Here is a 19,238-nt window from a genome sequence, read left to right on the forward strand (position 1 = left end):
TGTGCCCTAAAACTTTTTATCTGTTGCTCCACATATCTTTATGACTGGCTGCATCAATTTTATGAATCCACACACCTGCATCGGATTTTACTCATATTACATACACATGACACACATCATATTTTACATACACATTACATGCATAAGATTTTACACAAACACGACTTACAAATTTGATGATTAACACCAAAACATAACATAAAATAATAATTTCAATTGTTAAAATATGAAAGTGAGCTCTAGTTCTATAAGGGATCGAGTGAGACAGAGAGTAGAGTTCATCATCAAGGACCGTCTGTCGAGTGAAGGAGAGAGAAAGAATAGAAATTAAATGGAATCACAAAGATTTTTAAGCATTTTACTCTTTAATCGACTGACTGTTCAAACAATAAAATCATTATATCATTACATAAAAGCATTAGAATCCGATGAATTAGTTCACTATTCCAAACCAACTATTCGTCAAATAAAAAAACCCCAAGAATTCAATGGTGTCTACGTTGATCTAAGATGGAGAACAAAGATGAATGTGAGAAATAGGAACATCAGTGGTATTAGTCACTGCTCAATTGATGATTTTTGAAAATGAAACCCTAAGCGATGATACGAGTAAAGAACAGGTTACCTTTTAATTGAAATTTCGGATGAAAAAATTGTCCCACGAAAATATGAAATCGTTTTCTGTAGAAGGCAATGAAGAAAATCGATTTCAATTGTGAAACTATAGACATGGAAGCCGTAAAGAAATCAAAGAATATATGAAGCCGATAAGATTCAAAATTGCATAAGATTTGTTCCTAATTTTATGAGATTATGATGAAGACTAATTTGAAAATCTTTGTGTGATAAAAGGAAACTGAATAAGGAGAAAAATTATGCCAAATAAACTGAAAAAGCGGGGATAAACAAGGTATTGGTTCATGATTGGGGATAACCGGTGAAACAACAAATAGTGCCCGATTAAAAGGGATAATTAAGGAAACTTTTTTAATGTAACCAAATTATCCAAAAAATTTGAATTTCAATTAATAATACATTATCAATATCAATAATTAATTGTCAAATTTATCTTTCAAAATTTTCTTGGGCGGAAAAATGAAGATACGGTGGTCTAAGAAGGTGCCACGTGGAATGACAAATGTCTATAAGATGGATACATGGCATGTAAGAGAGGTTTTTATTAAAACTAGGCGAATGCCCGCGCGTTGCGCAGAAACAGCTATATAGTTGAAGTCTTTACAAATATATGTTTTTTTAAATATAACAATAAAACTGTTAAATTTGATATAATAATTTGCATACTAAATTGATATAATATATTAATTATTATGAATTTTATGACAATATATACATCTATTATAACTTCATAATCTCAATCGTTTTAATAACTTCTACCCGCAAGTTACACATGAATAAAATTTAGTATAATATATGGTTTAATGTTATTTGTAGTTGTTGTTATTGTTAATTAATTTTTTAAAATTTATTTACTTAATGTTTTAAACATCAAACATTATTTTTTGATTTTAAAGGTAACAATCTAATCATTCATATAGAGTTATTTTTAACTATTCTTATTTTAATTTATTTTAAGCTATTTATTTGGAAACTTTTGACGATTATAAAAATATATTTTGGAAATATTTTAGTTAAATTGAGATTACTATTTAGTTTTTGGATTTATCACTTTTAACTTTTTACAAAATATTCTTTGGTTTTTTAAGTAGAACAAAAATTTATATTTAAGTTGACATTGTGATGCGCAGGAACACCTATATAGTTGAAGTCTTTACAAATATATGTTTTTTTAAAATATATCAATAACTTTGTTGTTACATGTGATATAATAAGTCGTATACTAAATTGATATAATATATTAAATATTATGAATTATATGATAATATATACATATATTATAACTTCATAATCTTAATCATTTGAATGAATTCCACCCGCGAGTTACATATGAATAAAATTAAATATAATATATGGTTTAATGTTATTTATACTTGTTATTGTTAATTAAGTTTTTTTTTAATTTATTTTCATAATGTTTTAATTTCTATCATTAAAATTATTTAAAACATCAAACATTACTTTTTGATTTTAAAGGTAACAATATAATCATTTATATTGAGTTATTTTTAACTATTGTTATTATAAGTCAGTTTAAGCTACTTATTTGAAAACTTTTAATGATTATAAAAAATAATTTATAGAAATATTTTAGTTAAATTGAGACTACAATTTAGTTTTTGTAATTCACTACAATTTATCACTTTTAACTATTTACAGAATATTCTTTGCTTTTTTAGGTGGAACTGAAATTTATATTTATATTGATATTGTAATGTTATATTTAAGTTAGCAATTTAAGTATTTTGTCCAAACTTTTCAAAAGTTGTAGCTTTAAATTGATAATTGTTTACATATAACAACATATTAAATCCAATAAATTATGTATCATATATTAAAAGTTAAAGACATAGCTTTATAAGTAGTAGTAAAGATACTATTTTAAAATTAAAATTTAGTTTATTTATGATTACAGTTATGGTTTGATATGTATTTACCCTTATTAACCACTTTATAATCATTATTAGAAAGACACTAAAATCTATCACTTTTAACTATTTACAAAATATTATTTAGGTTGTTTAAGTTAAACTAAAAGTACTTATATTTAAGTGGACCATGTAATGTTATATTAAAATCAATAATTTAAGTATTTTATACAAATTATCTTCCAAAATTTTATCTTTAAAATGATAATTGTTTACATCCAAGAATACATTAAAACTAATAAAAGTATAATATATTAACAGTTAAAAAAACATAACTTTATAAGTAGAAGTAATGATATTATTTTAATATTAAAATTTAGTTTATATATGATTATACTTTTGGTTTGATATTTATTTAACCTAATTATCCAAATTATGATTATTATTAGAAAGAAATTAAAAAGTAAAGGGAGTTTCAAATGAATGTGGTGAAAGGAAAAATGCATGGGAGTTTTAAATGAATGTGATGAAAGAAAAAATCTTCCTTTATAAGTATATATATAATGAATAGAGATTAAATACAATTAGGTGAGCAATTTATGGTATTTAATATACTAATAATAGTACATTGAACCAAAACTACGAAAAAAAATAGAAATAAAGCATATTATCAAACACACAATATTATTATTATTTAACCATTAAACATGAACAGTGCATATGGCAAATGTTCAAATTTATTGCGACACAAACATACATTCACACTACAACATAATTCTGGGAATTAAGTTGTTAAACATAAACATAACTTATATAGATTATTATTGCACAGGCTCCAAAGGGATTGTGCCTGGCTCTTTTTCACCACTAAGGACTAAGGAGCCTTCTTTACTTTGTGTGGGGGTGTTGCTGGTGGTAACTTAAATTTTCCAAAACCAACCCTCCCTTTCTTCAAAGAAGCCTTTATAATCTGAAACGAACAAGTTAACTTTTCATCGACATTCATCATCGCACCATCATTATCAAACTCATTACAGTAATTTGGTGCAGAAAACAAGGTTACTAGCTGCCTGTCCGCAAAAAACTCATACCCATCTTCAACAACCTGAAAATCATTAACAAAATAGGAAAATATGTTCCAATTTGTTATGTCTGCCAAAAACATGCCAAAGGTCTGTAAAAAAATAAGTTGTACTGTATTTGATGTCCAATTGACTTGGACAGGACCGTCGACAAAAATTTTAATCTTTTCTCGCACCCAAAAAAGTAAAAATTTTCCCGTCAATTGGGACCATGCTTAATGGACGTCAAATACAGTACAACTTGTCTGTTTATGTACCTGGTGAGCACGGCAGACAAGGTCGAAATCGTGCTTGTGGAGAAATTCTGTAAGTTTATCAGCACCAAAAGTATACGACACACCCCTTTCATTCGGCCCCCATCCTTTCACATCTTTATCAGGATCAGCCCACAGTAAATCACATAGCAGCCCTTGTTCGGGGACATCAATGGGGCGAGGTATGCCCCGAATCTGATCCAACTTCTTCAGCTCCGGAGACAATCCTCCATGCATGCAAAGTATCTTTTCTTCAACAACCGCAGCAACAGGTAGACACTTGAAGCACTCAGAAAACATCTTCCAAACACGGACGTTGATTCTCCTCTTGCATTCATCATAGAAACCATATATACGATTGATGGAAGCACATTCATGGTTTCCCCGGAGAAGAAAGACGTTGTCCTTGTATTTTATCTTGTATGCAAGCAGAAGGCAGATTGTTTCAAGGCTATGCTTACCACGATCAACATAGTCACCCAGAAATAAGTAATTTGAGTTGGGTGGGTGCCCTCCATGGTCAAACAGCTGGAGGAGATCGGCATATTGTCCATGGATGTCACCTGAAAAAAAAGTAATTATTAATCAGAAAAGCTACTCATATTTGACAATTTAATTAGTTAAAAATTAACGTTCAATACGGAAAGAAATCAATTTGGTCACCACAGATCTTAATCGGGGCTTTAAGTTCGAGCAAATTAGGCTGGCTAAGGAAAACCTCTCTCGAAGCCAAACAAAGCTTACGAATCTCCGATTCCGAGAAGGGAAACTGCTTCGGAACGGATCCAACCTTAGCCGCTAACAGCTTCTTGATAAACTTGTCGAGGACTGCTTCCTCCATTTCCGCTCAACTCTCAAAACTCCGGGTCTCTTTCTCTCACTCTCTCTTTCTCACAGATGAAAGTGAGTATTAGATTATGATTCATTGTATGTGTAGATATAGATAAACCTAGGGGCTAGTGCACCGATTGAGTTAGCTGTTTTTCCGGTCTTCAGTACAAAGATGACGATAGCTATGTCTTTTTTTTTTTTTTTTTCTTCTCACTCACACTTCAAGTTCAAAACCTAACTCTTTAATTACTAAACGCGTGTATGTTTGGCGTACTCCACCGAATGATTACTTGAACCGAAGAGCACTTAAGAACAGTCGGTGCCTTTAGCTGTTTTCCGGTATCAGGCGATGAACGACGGTGACGGTATAATTTTGTTTCTCTCTCTTCGTTTGTATGACAAGTGGAGTTGTACAAGTGCAAAGACAACATTTACACGGCACGGCATCTACCGATCAAAAGCCACGATATCCATTACTGGAGAGGAGTGAAGTGAATCGCCGGAAGATGACGTTTCTGGTTTTGAATTTACATACGTTCTAAAAATAGAGAGTCCTCAAAAACCCAACTATCAAAGAAGGGTATTTTAGTCAATTCAACTTTTAGATAACATTTCTAATTAATATGTAATTTTCTTGAATCATTTCGCTGTTTTTAGAGTTTTTATATGAATTCATGTGATCTATAAATCAACCAATCATAAAAATGTAATTAATCACCTTGAAGTGAGGTTTTTATGGGTATATTCTATAAATCAAGCAATCATAAAATGTAATTAATCATCTTGAAGTGAGGTTTTTATGGGTATACTCAATAAGAGATTGTAAATGCTTTTAAATTACATACTAAGAATAAAGGGAACTATTGTTATGATAAGAGATGCATTCAATGGCAATGTAGATAAACTCTATAACAACACAAGCATTTAATGGCAATCTAGAGTAGAAAGTGAGCAGGATCGTTGGCAATACTTAATGAAAATGTCATGTGATTTTTTTCCACACAATTCAATGTACAATTGACTTTTAAATACCTTATATGTTTATTTTGGTAGTGTTAGTTTGTTCCTACCGTCCAAATTGTTAGAAAATATATTAAATATTTAATCTCTCATCAATGATAATTGCTCTAAGTGTTACTTGGAGTTTAGATGTAGTTTAGTTGTCTTTTATTGAATAGGCTGAGGTTTCAAGTCTTTATTGGGATAAATATGTAATTTAGTAGTGGATTGACGGGTGTATGAGTTGGTCGTTAAAAAAACAATCTTTCATTTAATCATACCTTTATGTTATAGCACATATAATTTAAGGATCACAAGACCCTTGTTGAAACTTTCATTTTGAATCATATTTAAGTTGTCATTAGTGACTTAATCATTAAAGAAAACGAATCTATCATTCAATCATACATTTACATGTAACGCACTACATACTTGTTGAAACTTTCATTTTGAATCACACAATCTCTTCTCCAGTTATACTTTTAAGTTGTAGCATATATAACCTAAGGATCGGTAGACATAGATTGTGTGTTTAGGATGTAACACATTCATTCTTATCGTACAAATAATTATAACTTAAATTATTGATTTTTCATTTATGTCATTTGAAGTTGGGCAGAAAAATAGACAAAAATGGTTTACGTATTTTAAGCCATATCTATTGTTTTGTTTTGTAAAATTTATGTACGTTATGTTGGCAAATTTATAATCTGGATTTTTTTTCTACATAAAGTGTTGATTTTGTAACCGTACAAAATTCTTGAATTACGGATCAAGATCCCTGTGCCAACTAGAGATGACGATATGCATAAATTTATATTTTCGAGATCGGGTGTGAATAAGAGAGGTGATTTAGGAAATGTATGATATACCTATAACCTAATATATTTAGGGTTGGATTTTTATTGGACAGATGACGTGATAGAATCTTTTTAGATTAATGAATAATAGTTTTAGATGACGTGATAGAATCTTTTTAGATTAATGAATAACAGTTTTAGTTGTCAGACAATACGTTATCAAATGATTTGTGTTTTTTACGTCATTCGTCGGTCAAAAGTGCTTAATTGTCGGGTAGTTGGTGCTTAATTGTCCGATAGTCGTCACCAAGCATCGCCGCAACGTACATACGTAAACACATGAAAGCATGTAGTACCCTACTCACGAACCTAACATTCGCATATGCAGAAAAAGTGGGAGAAAATATTTTGTTAAGAAGCTCAAAATAACCGAAAGTTTTATGGTTAGTATTTCGCGCATGAACAATCAGGCCCACATGAACAATCAGGCCCGTCTCAAGCTAATTTGAGGCCTCTGGCAAAATAAAAAAAATTAGGCCCTTTTTTGCCTCTACCTATGACTACTTAATACCAAAAACTTTTTTATTTCTAAAATAATATAAGTAGATACATAAAATGGGCCCTGAAAATTTGAAGAATTTGGAGGCCCTGAGTCATCGTCCATGCTGTCCTACTCTCTGATACGACCTTATGCATTAGGGATGAACATTGGAACAGACCTAGGAACCGAACTTGGTGGAAAATAGGAACCGAACCAGACTGTCGGTTCTACCGGTTCTTGTCGTGTCTTCAATGTTGGAACCAGTCCTCGAGAAATAGCAACATACGGTTCCAGTTTTTGCCGGTTCCCGGTTTCAAAAATCCACAAGAATATCGTCCTAGTCCCAGCCTGATCATTCTATTCGGTTCCCCGGTTGTAACGTCCCAAAATTCAAGACTAAAAATTTCTTTTAATATGACATTACTTAAAGCAAAATTACCGATTCAAAACATAATCATAGTATTAGTTTCCAAGACACATGTTCGTTATCAGAGTAAAACATTCCCAGGCTGTCTATTCTATGGTGTGTGCCATGCGATCACCCCGAGCTCTTCCCTCCGCTACCGGAGTACATGAAACCAAAACTGAAAACCGTAAGCACGAAGCTTAGTGAGTTCCCCACCCTACCACATACCATGCATATCCACATACTACACATATTGGGCCACGCCCGCTATTCTGGGCCTCGCCCCTACCTCGGGTCTCGCCCGCTACAACGGCCCCGCCTAGCTTCGAGCCCCGCTCGGATACAGATATGTTTCACTTAGGCCTCGCCTGCCACAGGGCCTCGCCCGCTAACATATAATAGCACATAAACATTTCACAACACATAAGCTAAACACATACTAACGTATCATGTCCAAAGGCCTCGCCTATCCTGGGCCTCGCCCTTGTCCTGCTACTGATGAGTCATGGAACCCCGTCCATGCTCCTACTGATAGTGAGATACGGGCCCGGCCCACACTCACTCTTTCCCTAACTTGGGCCTCGCCCTTAATATGCTACTAATGAGATGTGGAGCACCATCCACACTCTGTTATTAGTGAGATACGGGACCTCGCCCACACTCACCTCCCTACCAGGCACATACAAGTATCACACAGACAACAAGTATAAACTATCACATAAATCATTCCTTGGGCACCCGCCCGCTATCATTGGACCTAGTCCTGAATATCATACTAGCATACTGTGCCTAGGGCTAACCCCCGGGTCTTCTACTCATAACTACATGGGCCGGCATTGTGGCCGTAGACCCATTCACACGAAAGGGAAACTCACCTGCACTGGCTGAACGCACTGACGATCCCACTAACTGCTGCCCGGCAACTCTCTGAACTCTTGCTCCACTAGCTCCCCGAGCTATCAATATCAATGCAACACTTAGTCTGACTGACCCCCGAAAGACAACCAAGTCAACTCTGGTCATAGTCAAAGTCCTGGTCAAAGTCAACCTCTCAGGTCAACCCTACTCGCCGAGTCAACCTAGTGACTCGTCGAGTTCATAAGTTCAGAGTCCTTCCAATCGCGACTTGACTCGCCGAGTCAGTCCATGACTCGCCGAGTCTATCAATTTCCGATTCCTGACCTGTCCGACTCACCGAGTCTCCACTCGACTCACTGATTCGAGTCTCAACTCGATGGGTTTGGGGTTTCGCGACCTGACTCGCCAAGTCCAAGAACAGACTCGCCGAGTCCAAGAAAATCTTCAACAGACTCGCCGAGTTGTTCTTCAAACTCGCTGAGTTCCTGCCCAACTTCATCCGACTCGACGAGTTGTTCATCCCACTCGTCGAGTTCCTCCTCATCTTCATGCTACCCGTCGAGTCCACTCAAAGGACTCGCCGAGTCCATTCAGATCTACATACATGTAGAGGACTTTTGAGTCATGCGTGGACTCCAAACTGTAGATCTACCCTTCCCAAGCCTATTCCTCACATAAAGTTGCAAACTTTACGTGTAGAGAAGGAGATCTAGGCTAAAAACACACTAGGGTTTGGTTAAAGGACAAAAGGGCTTCACCAACTACTCATCTTTTGATGCTTTATGACATATTGGACCATCCCAACAATAGATCTGAAGTGGCAACAACATATCTAAGCCCCCGAACTCAAATTGGGTCTCAATCAACCATAAAACCCCCAAATCTCATAACAAAATAGATCTAGATGCCAAGGAGGGAAAATGGCAGCTTATTACCTCCAAGATGAACACAAACTGAAGTAGATCTCGGATCTACACCTCTGCTTTGAAGCAACCTTCTTGATCTTCAAGTTCCTTTCCAAAATTTCCTTCCTCCAAAGCTATTTCTCTCAAATGATGGAAGCTCACACGAAATCTAGGGTTTACAGGTTCTCTAGGATGATATGGAGGCTGAGGGAGGGACATAACACCCTTTATATAGGATACAACCCCCGGAATTAGGGTTTTCCTTGTTCAGAACAGACTCGCCGAGTCTCCTTGGCCGACTCACTGAGTCGGTCACTTACTCCTCGACCCGGATCCTACTCGAACTCGCCGAGTCGCCTCTTAAACTTAGGGTTTCCTTTCCTTTCTTGGCCTTTCTGACTTTGGGTGTTACAACTCTCCCCCACTTAAACTAAACTTCGTCCTTGAAGTTTGTTATGGCCCACCGCCTGCGATCTGCTTTCAATACCTAACTAATCATTCCAACACCAGCTGCCTACCTTCGCTAGTCTTCCGCCCGGTCATTCTGACTAACATCAATCCTTGCGGATAATAGTCTCGGGTCACCCTGACCCTGAACATCCTGGAAACACAACTTACTCAACCGACAATCCTTCTGGTACTCACCGAGTACTATACTGAACCTATAGGGGTTCACCCCTTCTTTCCTTGCGCGATTCCCTTGCCTTCCCAAGGCGATGCTCCATAACCAGCTATTTTCTCTGTCACTATAAAGACCCTATCTTCACCAAATCCATTATTCCCGTTACTTCCAGTACGGGTCATTATCGACAGCATCAACTGGGCATTTCTTTCTACTATAATTTGGTGTTGAGCACCCCACGATCAACTAACTGAACTCCACCATAGACTGCTTACTCGCACTGCTACAGACTGAAAATTCTGCTATTCCTTATCTGCCTTCCGAATAAACTGAGACCACCCTGGTCCCTACCGTCCTACCAATGTCTGGATTACCGGCTCCTACCGGTCACTAGTCCCAACACAACTCCTAGTCGCTCCCAGCGACTTTCGAAGAAACTTCGACCACCTAATACTGCTTGATCTATTCTGCCATTCAGGCACTACAATCCTGGGGTTCTCGATCCCTTATCTCTTGACACTAAGGTCCCTATCAGGTCCCACCTATGCTGCTAAAACTCACGGGCCTCGCCCACGGGTCCCACCCGCCTCTAACCCTCTAGTCCCACTAGTCTAACCACTCTCGCTCGGGACTCGCCCACGGGTCTCACCCAACCATACTACTGAGCAACCCTGCTCTCAGGTCTCACCTACACTGCTAATCTCATACAGGCCTCACCCACGGGTCTCACCCAACTATATCCTGGAGCGGCCTCTCCCACGGTCTTCACCTCTCTAGGGCTATACAGGCAAACTCCCTATCATTCTCATCCACTACCCATTCCTGATCCTTATCTAATCACTAGGAGATAAGGGCCTCGCCCCAACTCCGCCAACGAAGCTACTATGGAACACTACGACTTACCCACAGTCTTACATCACCTTCCACCACTGACTTCTAGTGAATGCTATGATTGCCCCGTAGTCTTACAACATTTTCTATCACTAACTGCTAGTACGAAATCACCCCATGCTATCAGCTCTCAAGATCCACCTTCTGGCCCACTCGATTCCTACAGGCGATCCTCCAACCTGAATTCCCAACACATACTAACCATCACCAATACACACACTAGCTGAGGAGGAGTTTCTCAAACTCCCAACCTTGAACTCCTCAACCCATCATACGCTATGCTACTTCTTTTCCCTCTCAGAGATCGTGCACTCATTCTGGATCTGCGTGCTCTTACCCTTGTACACTCGGAGGATTCTCCCCCACTTCGATCCTGCTTACCCCTTGCTGCTCAACACTCAAAAAGAAATCCCAATCCTTGCTACCATTCCTTAATCAATATGCTAAGCAACCCAAAATTACCATATCTAGGGATCTAACCAATCCATCTCTAAAACTATACAACTCTGATCTAGCAAGACATACCAAGTCTCTCCCAAGCATGCTACAGTTACTGCATCCTATGAAACCTTCTCCAATAGAGCATGTCTCCTAATTACCATTCAAATATCCAATGTATGCAGATGGCATATAACTCGATCACAATCAACCACTCAAAAATAAAATACTCAAACCGATAATGATGCAGAACAAAACAATATAATCATGCACAAATAAAAGAACTGAAAACAGAAATCGCATACCTGCAACGTCCGGTGCTGGTCGCGCCTCCAAGGTAGTCATCTGAAAAGCCCTGCCTCTTACCGCAGGCGCCTCTGCACGGCCCTGACGGCCATCTGCGATCCTCAAAGTTGCAGGGGCGGGTGCTATCACCCGTCCCGCTGAAAACAAACTGGGGCACTGGGCCTTCTTGTGGTCCCGCTGATTGCAATGAAAACACATCAAATATGATCCCTGAGTGGTGGTAACAGTACAATCCCTGCTAAAATGACCAGTGCGACCGCACTTGAAACAGCTAGACTCACCACCGCTACCACTCCAGCACGCGCCCCCGTGCGCCCTGCCACACTTCCCGCATCGGCTGCGGTCCTGATAATCCCTCGATCTCGAATCCGATCCCTTGGGCCTTTTGCCCGAACCTGCAGCTACCTGAACCTCATCCGGCTTCCTTTTTCGGATCTGCTCCAAATCAATTTCCCTCTCTCTGGCCCGAGAAATCATATCTTCCAGCGTCTTACAGCCGGACCTGCTCATGAATTCCCTGATGTCAGCCCTCAACATCTCGTGATATCGGGCCTTCTTCATTCCCTCATCCGCGACATACTGAGGTACAAGAAGAGCCATCTCCCTGAACTTGGCGGTGATCTTCGCCACAGTCTCAGTGGTCTGCGTCAAATCCTGAAACTCCCGTGCCAACTGCTGCACCTCAATAATTGGTGAAAACTCCGCCCTGAACCTGGCCGAGAAATCGCTCCAAGTCATCGCGTCCAACGCGGCATCATCCCCCAAAGCATGACCAATCTCCTCCCACCAATCCCTCGCTTTGTCCTTCAGAAGACAGGAAGCGAGTCTGACCTTGTCCCCCTCAGGACACCAGCTCTTACAGAATGCGTTGGCAACATCAGCCAACAATCTGCCACTAGCGATGGGGTCCCTAGCCCCATGATAATCTGGTGCCCTGCGAGCCCTGAACTCTCTAAATGTCAAGGTACGCGCTCCCACCAAGGCCATCATCTCGGTACGGAAGGCTCCCAGCCTCTCATCCAAAATCTCCAGTATACCCTCCTTGACCGTGCCAAAGATCACAGGAGTCTGGTCTAGAATACTGCACGTAACCTCGGCTGATATCAATTCCCTCATTCGCTCCTCGAGCTGCTCGGCTCCTGAACCCGAGCCTGATCCCTCTCCGGCGCCTGATCCGCCCCCTGGTCTCTCTCTCAACGTCACCATGCTAAAAATATAATACATCCACTATCAGAATACGCATCACTACGGCGAGACCAAACACACACCCTACCAGGTTCCCGGTCTTGTCTCAGCCTTTCCTGAATCGAGTACGGATCCTCTGCTTTCAGTAGTACGGGCCCATACTACCTTCCACATATATCCGTACTTTCCTCAGGAATTGCTTCGACTCCACCAGGTCCCTTATCCACTACTACTGCTCCCAACATTATCTCATCCTAGGCTTACCCTAGGGAAACCTCTGACTCAACTCAAACCAGTCCTCAGCTGCTGAAGGTCTCCTTGTGATGCCAATTAGCCATTACCTGGATATCATCACATGTGACGAGGCTCAGATAATCCTTCGTGTAAAAGACTCGTCCCCTACAACGGTTGGACTCAAACAAGAGCTGCGAAATAGGGCCAAATCCAGCACTCTGAGATTATTTAACCCTGATCACATATGACGTGACGTATCGACCTAATGACTAACTCCCATCACTCGGAATCCCATATTGCACGAAGCAAGCAGCATTCAGACAAGGGGAAAATCTAGCCACAACAAACTCAAGCAATCATATCCACATAGCAAGAATCTGTACTAGCATGGAACACAAGCTCATAAAATCAGGCATAACCTAAACAGGCTATCTTACTACTGTCTAACCAATATTATCATGCAGCTCCAAAAGCACAAATAATAGGCACATAAGGCATCCTCCCTAGATCCTTAGTCCTAATCTAGCATGATGTTCTACTAACTGATAATCATAACATAAACTTGTATGGGTATTTTGGGGTACTTACTTGAGCTCGGCTGATTGCATGCACCACACCCTTTTTCTCTTTTCAAAGTTCTTTTATTTTTGAATTCTTTTTGCTTTTCTAAAACTGTTTTCTTTCTCAAAACTCTCTTTTTACAAAACTATCTTTTCATTTTGAAAACTTTTATACTAATTCCTCAGTTTGAGTTCAGACACACCCGAGAGCATGTCCGAATCCCTTAAACCAAGGCTCTGATACCAACTTGTAACGTCCCAAAATTCAAGACTAAAAATTTCTTTTAATATGACATTACTTAAAGCAAAATTACCGATTCAAAACATAATCAGAGTATTAGTTTCCAAGACACATGTTCGTTATCAGGGTAAAACATTCCCATGCTGTCTAATCTATGGTGTGTGACATGCGATCACCCCGAGCTCTTCCCTCCGCTACCGGAGTACTTGAAACCAAAACTGAAAACCGTAAGCACGAAGCTTAGTGAGTTCCCCACCCTACCACATACCATGCATATCCACATACTACACATATTGGGCCACGCCCGCTATTCTGGGCCTCGCCCCTACCTCGGGTCTCGCCCGCTACAACGGCCCCGCCTAGCTTCGAGCCCCGCTCGGATACAGATATGTTTCACTTAGGCCTCGCCTGCCACAGGGCCTCGCCCGCTAACATATAATAGCACATAAACATTTCACAACACATAAGCTAAACACATACTAACGTATCATGTCCAAAGGCCTCGCCTGTCCTGGGCCTCGCCCTTGTCCTGCTACTGATGAGTCATGGAACCCCGTCCATGCTCCTACTGATAGTGAGATACGGGCCCGGCCCATACTCACTATTTCCCTTAACTTGGGCCTCGCCCCTAATATGCTACTAATGAGATGTGGAGCACCATCCACACACTGCTATTGGTGAGATACGGGACCTCGCCCACACTCACCTCCCTACCAGGCACATACAAGTATCACACAGACAAGAAGTATAAACTATCACATAAATCATTCCTTGGGCACCCACTCGCTATCATTGGACCTCGTCCTGAATATCATACTAGCATACTGTGCCTAGGGCTAACCCCCGGGTCTTCTACTCATAACTACATGGGTCGGCATTGTGGCCGTAGACCCATTCACACAAAAGGGAAACTCACCTGCACTGGTTGAACGCACTGATGATCCCACTAGCTGCTGCCCAGCAACTCTCTGAACTCTTGCTCTACTAGCTCCCCGAGCTATCAATATCAATGCAACACTTAGTCTGACTGACCCCCGAAAGACAACCAAGTCAACTCTGCTCATAGTCAAAGTCCTGGTCAAAGTCAACCTCTCAGGTCAACCCTACTCACCGATTTAACCTACTGACTCACCGAGTTCATAAGTTCAGGGTCCTTCCAATCGCAACTTGACTCGCCGAGTCAATCCATGACTCGTCGAGTCTACCGATTTTCAAGTCCTGACCTGTCCGACTCACCGAGTCTCAACTCGAAGGGTTTGGGGTTTCGCGACCTGACTCGCCGAGTCCAAGACAACCTTCAACAGACTCGCCAAGTTGTTCTTCAAACTCACCGAGTTCCTGCCCAACTTCATCCGACTCGACGAGTTGTTCATCCCACTCGTCGAGTTCCTCCTCATCTTCCTGCTACCCGCCGAGTCCACTCAAAGGACTCTCCGAGTCCATTCAGATCTACATACATGTAGAGGACTTTTGATTCATGCATGGACTCCAAACTGTAGATCTACCCTTCCCAAGCCTATTCCTCACGTAAAGTTGCAAACTTTACGTGTAGAGAAGGAGATCTAGGCTAAAAACACACTAGGGTTTGGTTAAAGGACAAAAGGGCTTCACCAACTACTCATCTTCTGATGCTTTATGACATATTGGACCATCCCAACACTAGATCTGAAGTGGCAACAACATATCTAAGCCCCCAAACTCGAATTGGGTCTCAATCAACCATAAAACCCCCAAATCTCATAACAAAATATATCTAGATGCAAAGGAGGGAAAATGGCAGCTTATTACCTCCAAGATGAACACAAACCGAAGTAGATCTCGGATCTACACCTCTCCTTTGAAGCAACCGTCTTGATCTTCAAGTTCCTTTCCCAAATTTCCTTCCTCCAAAGCTATTCTCTCAAATGATGGAAGCTCACACGAAATCTAGGGTTTACAGGTTCTCTAGGATGATATGGAGGCTGAGGGAGGGACATAACACCCTTTATATAGGATACAACCCCTGGAATTAGGGTTTTCCTCGTTCAGACCAGACTCACCGAGTCTCTTTGGCCGACTCGCCGAGTCGGTCACTTACTCCTCGACCCGGATCCCGCTCGGACTCGCCGAGTTCCTCCTTGGACTCGCCGAGTCGCCTCTTAAACTTAGGGTTTCCTTTCCTTTCTTGGCCTTTCTGACTTTGGGTGTTACACCGGTCCAAATGTTCATCCCAATTTTTTGAACGATATACTCATCACCTAGTCACGTAAATTAACCATTAATAGATGGAAAATGTGTCTAAACATTATTTCACCTTTTTATAAAGGATATCTATCATAACGTACTCTCTTGACTATTTAATATTCTAAATCAAAAATAAGTATCTTTAAGTTCATCTCTTCAATATCCTCTCTAATAAATAAATAACTTTTTTGCCACATGACATGCTCTTCTTCAATTTGACAAATGTCAATTTATGGTAATTTTGAATTAATTTTATTTTCACATGCATGCAAAAAAGTCAAAACTTTTTCTGGAATACAAACACACGCCCACTCTCACGTCACTCTTATGTCACCCTTCCACAGTTCCACCTCCACCCTTACCTCTACCCATCCATCCACTCCCAAGCCCTAACGCCCTTACACCCTCACCCCCACCCCCACCCCCACAAACACACACACACCACCACTACTACTACAATCACCATCACCACAACCACAACCCTATCATCGTCACCACCACCAACACCACCATCGCAGTCATCACCACCAGCACCACCGTTGTCATCACCACTACCACCTATATCTACATCACCACCACCACCCCACGCTACCCCATCACTATCTAGTTATCTGCAAAACAGCTTGCCCAAAACCGATTATTGTAAAGTCACAAGTTAACGAAAGTCGTTAATGAGTGGCTACTGGTGGAGGTGTATAGTATGAGAAACGATTACTAAAGGTTAATCATTCAAAGGATCCCATCACACTTCTCGATGACTTTAAATGAAATTGAAGTTTATGTGGATATATATAGTAGCCATCTTCATTGGCTTAATGATGCTTTTGAGGAAAGGATACGAGCACTTAATTTGGATTCAAAGACATTAAGTGAGATATGTTTTCCAGATTATATATGAGCGAACCCAGACGACATGCCGTATTGGGACTCAAACCATGAATTAAGCCTTATATCTCTCTTAAGTGGTCACCAACTCATTCGTGGGTGAGTCCTAACCTTCAAGATGTGATTTTTATGACTTTATGCACCCCTAAGAGTTCAAAAGGACCTCTTAAATGGTCTGGAGTAACCCATAAACTAAAACATCAATCTATGGGACCAAAGATGATAAGTCTTTCCTTAAACCTAGATCTAAACTTAGAATGAACAAGTTTCAGACTTTATACCTCCAATAAGCTAGAAATGATGCACAAACTCAGGATCTACAAGATTCTTTTTCTCCTTTGCTACTCCTTGATGCTTCCTTCTTCTTCGACACCACATAAGAACACCCAAAAACTCTATGTAAGCAAAAAAAATGCACTCAAGATGGCTAGGGTTTTGAGATTAGCACTAAAAGGTAATGGGGGTTAAAAGGGTGATGAACTTGAAGGACTTAAGGACCTTAAATAGGGTGCAAACCCTAAAAATAAGGGTTTGCCCCTGGCTTGAATACGCCTAGCGTACGCATGGGTACGCCTAATGTACGCCAGGATCACCTCGATAATGCGCATGCAAGGAGTTCACCGTGCGTACCTAATGTACGCCAAGCGTACTCATGGAAACTTCAAGACTTATAAATGAATTAAGGAATAATCTTTATACCTAGCGACTCAGGCATTACAATTCTCCCCCATTTGAATCAAACTTCGTCCTCGAAGTCCACTGCCGAAAATAACTTTGGGTAATGCTCCCTCATCTCGTCCTCCGACTCCCACGTCCATTCTGAACCCTTGTGGTGTTGCTGCTATACCTTTACCAACTCAACAACCTTGTTCCTCAAGGTTTTTGTTTTCCTGTCGAGGATCACTACCGGTCTCTCAATGTAGTTCAGTTGGTCATCCACCTAAATATCCTCCCACAAAACCATTGTGGAATCATCAACCAAACACTTCCGCAGCTGAGAGATATGAAAAGTACTATGAATATGACGAAGTTCCTCCAGAAGATCTAATCGATACGCTACCGTACCCACCCAGGATACAACCCTGAAAGGACCGATATACCTGGGGGCCAGCTTGCCCCGATTCCTTAATCGGATGACACCATTCGAAGGTGATACCTTCAGGAGAACTATTACCCAACTTGAAACTCCAGGCCTGATCGGTGCTTGTTAGCGTAGCTCTTCTGCCGACTCTGAGCTATTTGAAGTCTACTTCGAACCTGTTGAATCAACTCAGTGGTCTTGAGTACCACCTCGGTACTCGCCATGACTCATTGACTAACCTCACCCCAGCATATCGGGGTCCTACACTTCCTCCCATAGAGCATCTCCAAAGAGGTCGATCGATGATGGCGTGATAACTATTGTTATATGAATATTATGCTAACGGAAGATACGTATCCCAACTACCATCGAAATCCAGAACACATGCCTATAGCATACCCTCTAATGTTTGGATGGTCTTCTGCCGACTATGAGATATTTGAAGTCTACTTCGAACCTGTTGAATCAACTCGGTGGTCTTGAGTACCACCTCAGTACTCGCCATGACTCGCTGACTAACCTCACCCCATCATATCGGGGTCCTACACTTCCTCCCATAGAGCATCTCAAAATGAGGTCGATCGATGATGGCATGATAACTATTATTATACGAATATTACGCTAACGGAAGATACTTATCCCAGCTACCACCAAAATCCAGAACACATGCCTACAGCATACCCTCTAATGTTTGGATGGTCCACTTGCTCTGACCATCCGTCTGCAGGTGAAAGGCCATGCTGAAATGTAGACAAGTACCTGGCTCCTCATGGAACCTCTACCAAAACCTGAAAGTAAACCTGACATCCTTGTCTGAAACCACTAAAATCGGCACCCCATCTCGTGCCACAACCTCCCTGATCTAAATATCAGCCAACTTCTCCGCAGAGATACTCTCCTGAATCAGAATAAAGTGCATGCTCTTGGTTCATCGGTCCACAATGACCCAAATCGAATCCACTCAGCACGCTGTCCGAGGCAACTTCGTAATGAAACCCATTTCTAAACGAGAATTTCTAACGGTTGCATCTTGCGTGAGGCCACTAATGTTCGACCTTCACTTTCCTGCAAGTCAAGCACCTCTACACATACCAAGCTATGCCATGCTTCATATAAGACCACCAATAATCAGGACGAAGATCTCTATACATCTTCGTCGCCCCGTGGTGAATGGAAAATCTCGATTTGTGCGCCTCCTCCATTAGAACTTGACGCGCAACACCCCAATAAGGGACGTACACCCTCCGATGGAGAGTCAATAAAGCTCGACTATCATAATCGAAGGAAGCCACTTGACCCACCATGCGCTTACTCTTATTGTGCTCTTCCTTCATAGCTTCGACCTAAGCCTCTCAAATCTGCTCCAAGAGTAGAGTAATCACTGTCATCCTC

General features: G+C 40.6%; 1 protein-coding gene across 1 annotated transcript; it reads right to left on the reverse strand.

Moving 5' to 3' along the window:
• Positions 1 to 3,251: 3,251 nt before the first annotated feature.
• On the reverse strand, positions 3,252 to 4,850 carry LOC145094278 (serine/threonine-protein phosphatase PP1-like). Its single transcript, XM_079032557.1, has 3 exons — positions 4,504 to 4,850; positions 3,844 to 4,403; positions 3,252 to 3,609 (listed from the first exon to the last, which is right to left on the reverse strand). The coding sequence occupies exons 1-3, from the start codon at positions 4,679 to 4,681 to the stop codon at positions 3,379 to 3,381; spliced, it is 969 nt and encodes a 322-aa protein (XP_078888683.1). The 5' UTR covers positions 4,682 to 4,850; the 3' UTR covers positions 3,252 to 3,378.
• Positions 4,851 to 19,238: the final 14,388 nt, after the last annotated feature.

Source organism: Lactuca serriola, chromosome 3, assembly GCF_051521515.1.
Source record: "Lactuca serriola cultivar US96UC23 chromosome 3, Lser_US96UC23_V15, whole genome shotgun sequence".
NCBI lineage: Eukaryota > Viridiplantae > Streptophyta > Magnoliopsida > Asterales > Asteraceae > Lactuca > Lactuca serriola.

What these genes read in the sequence shown, in the direction of transcription:
- LOC145094278 (XM_079032557.1), bottom strand. Translation starts at nt 4,681, where the DNA reads ATGGAGGAAGCAGTCCTCGACAAGTTTATCAAGAAGCTGTTAGCGGCT. An exon ending in AGCCCCGATTAAGATCTGTG is followed by an intron (nt 4,404 to 4,503) that starts GTGACCAAATTG and finishes CTTTTTTTTCAG; the next exon opens with GTGACATCCATGGACAATAT. An exon ending in TTGTCTGCCGTGCTCACCAG is followed by an intron (nt 3,610 to 3,843) that starts GTACATAAACAG and finishes AATGATTTTCAG; the next exon opens with GTTGTTGAAGATGGGTATGA.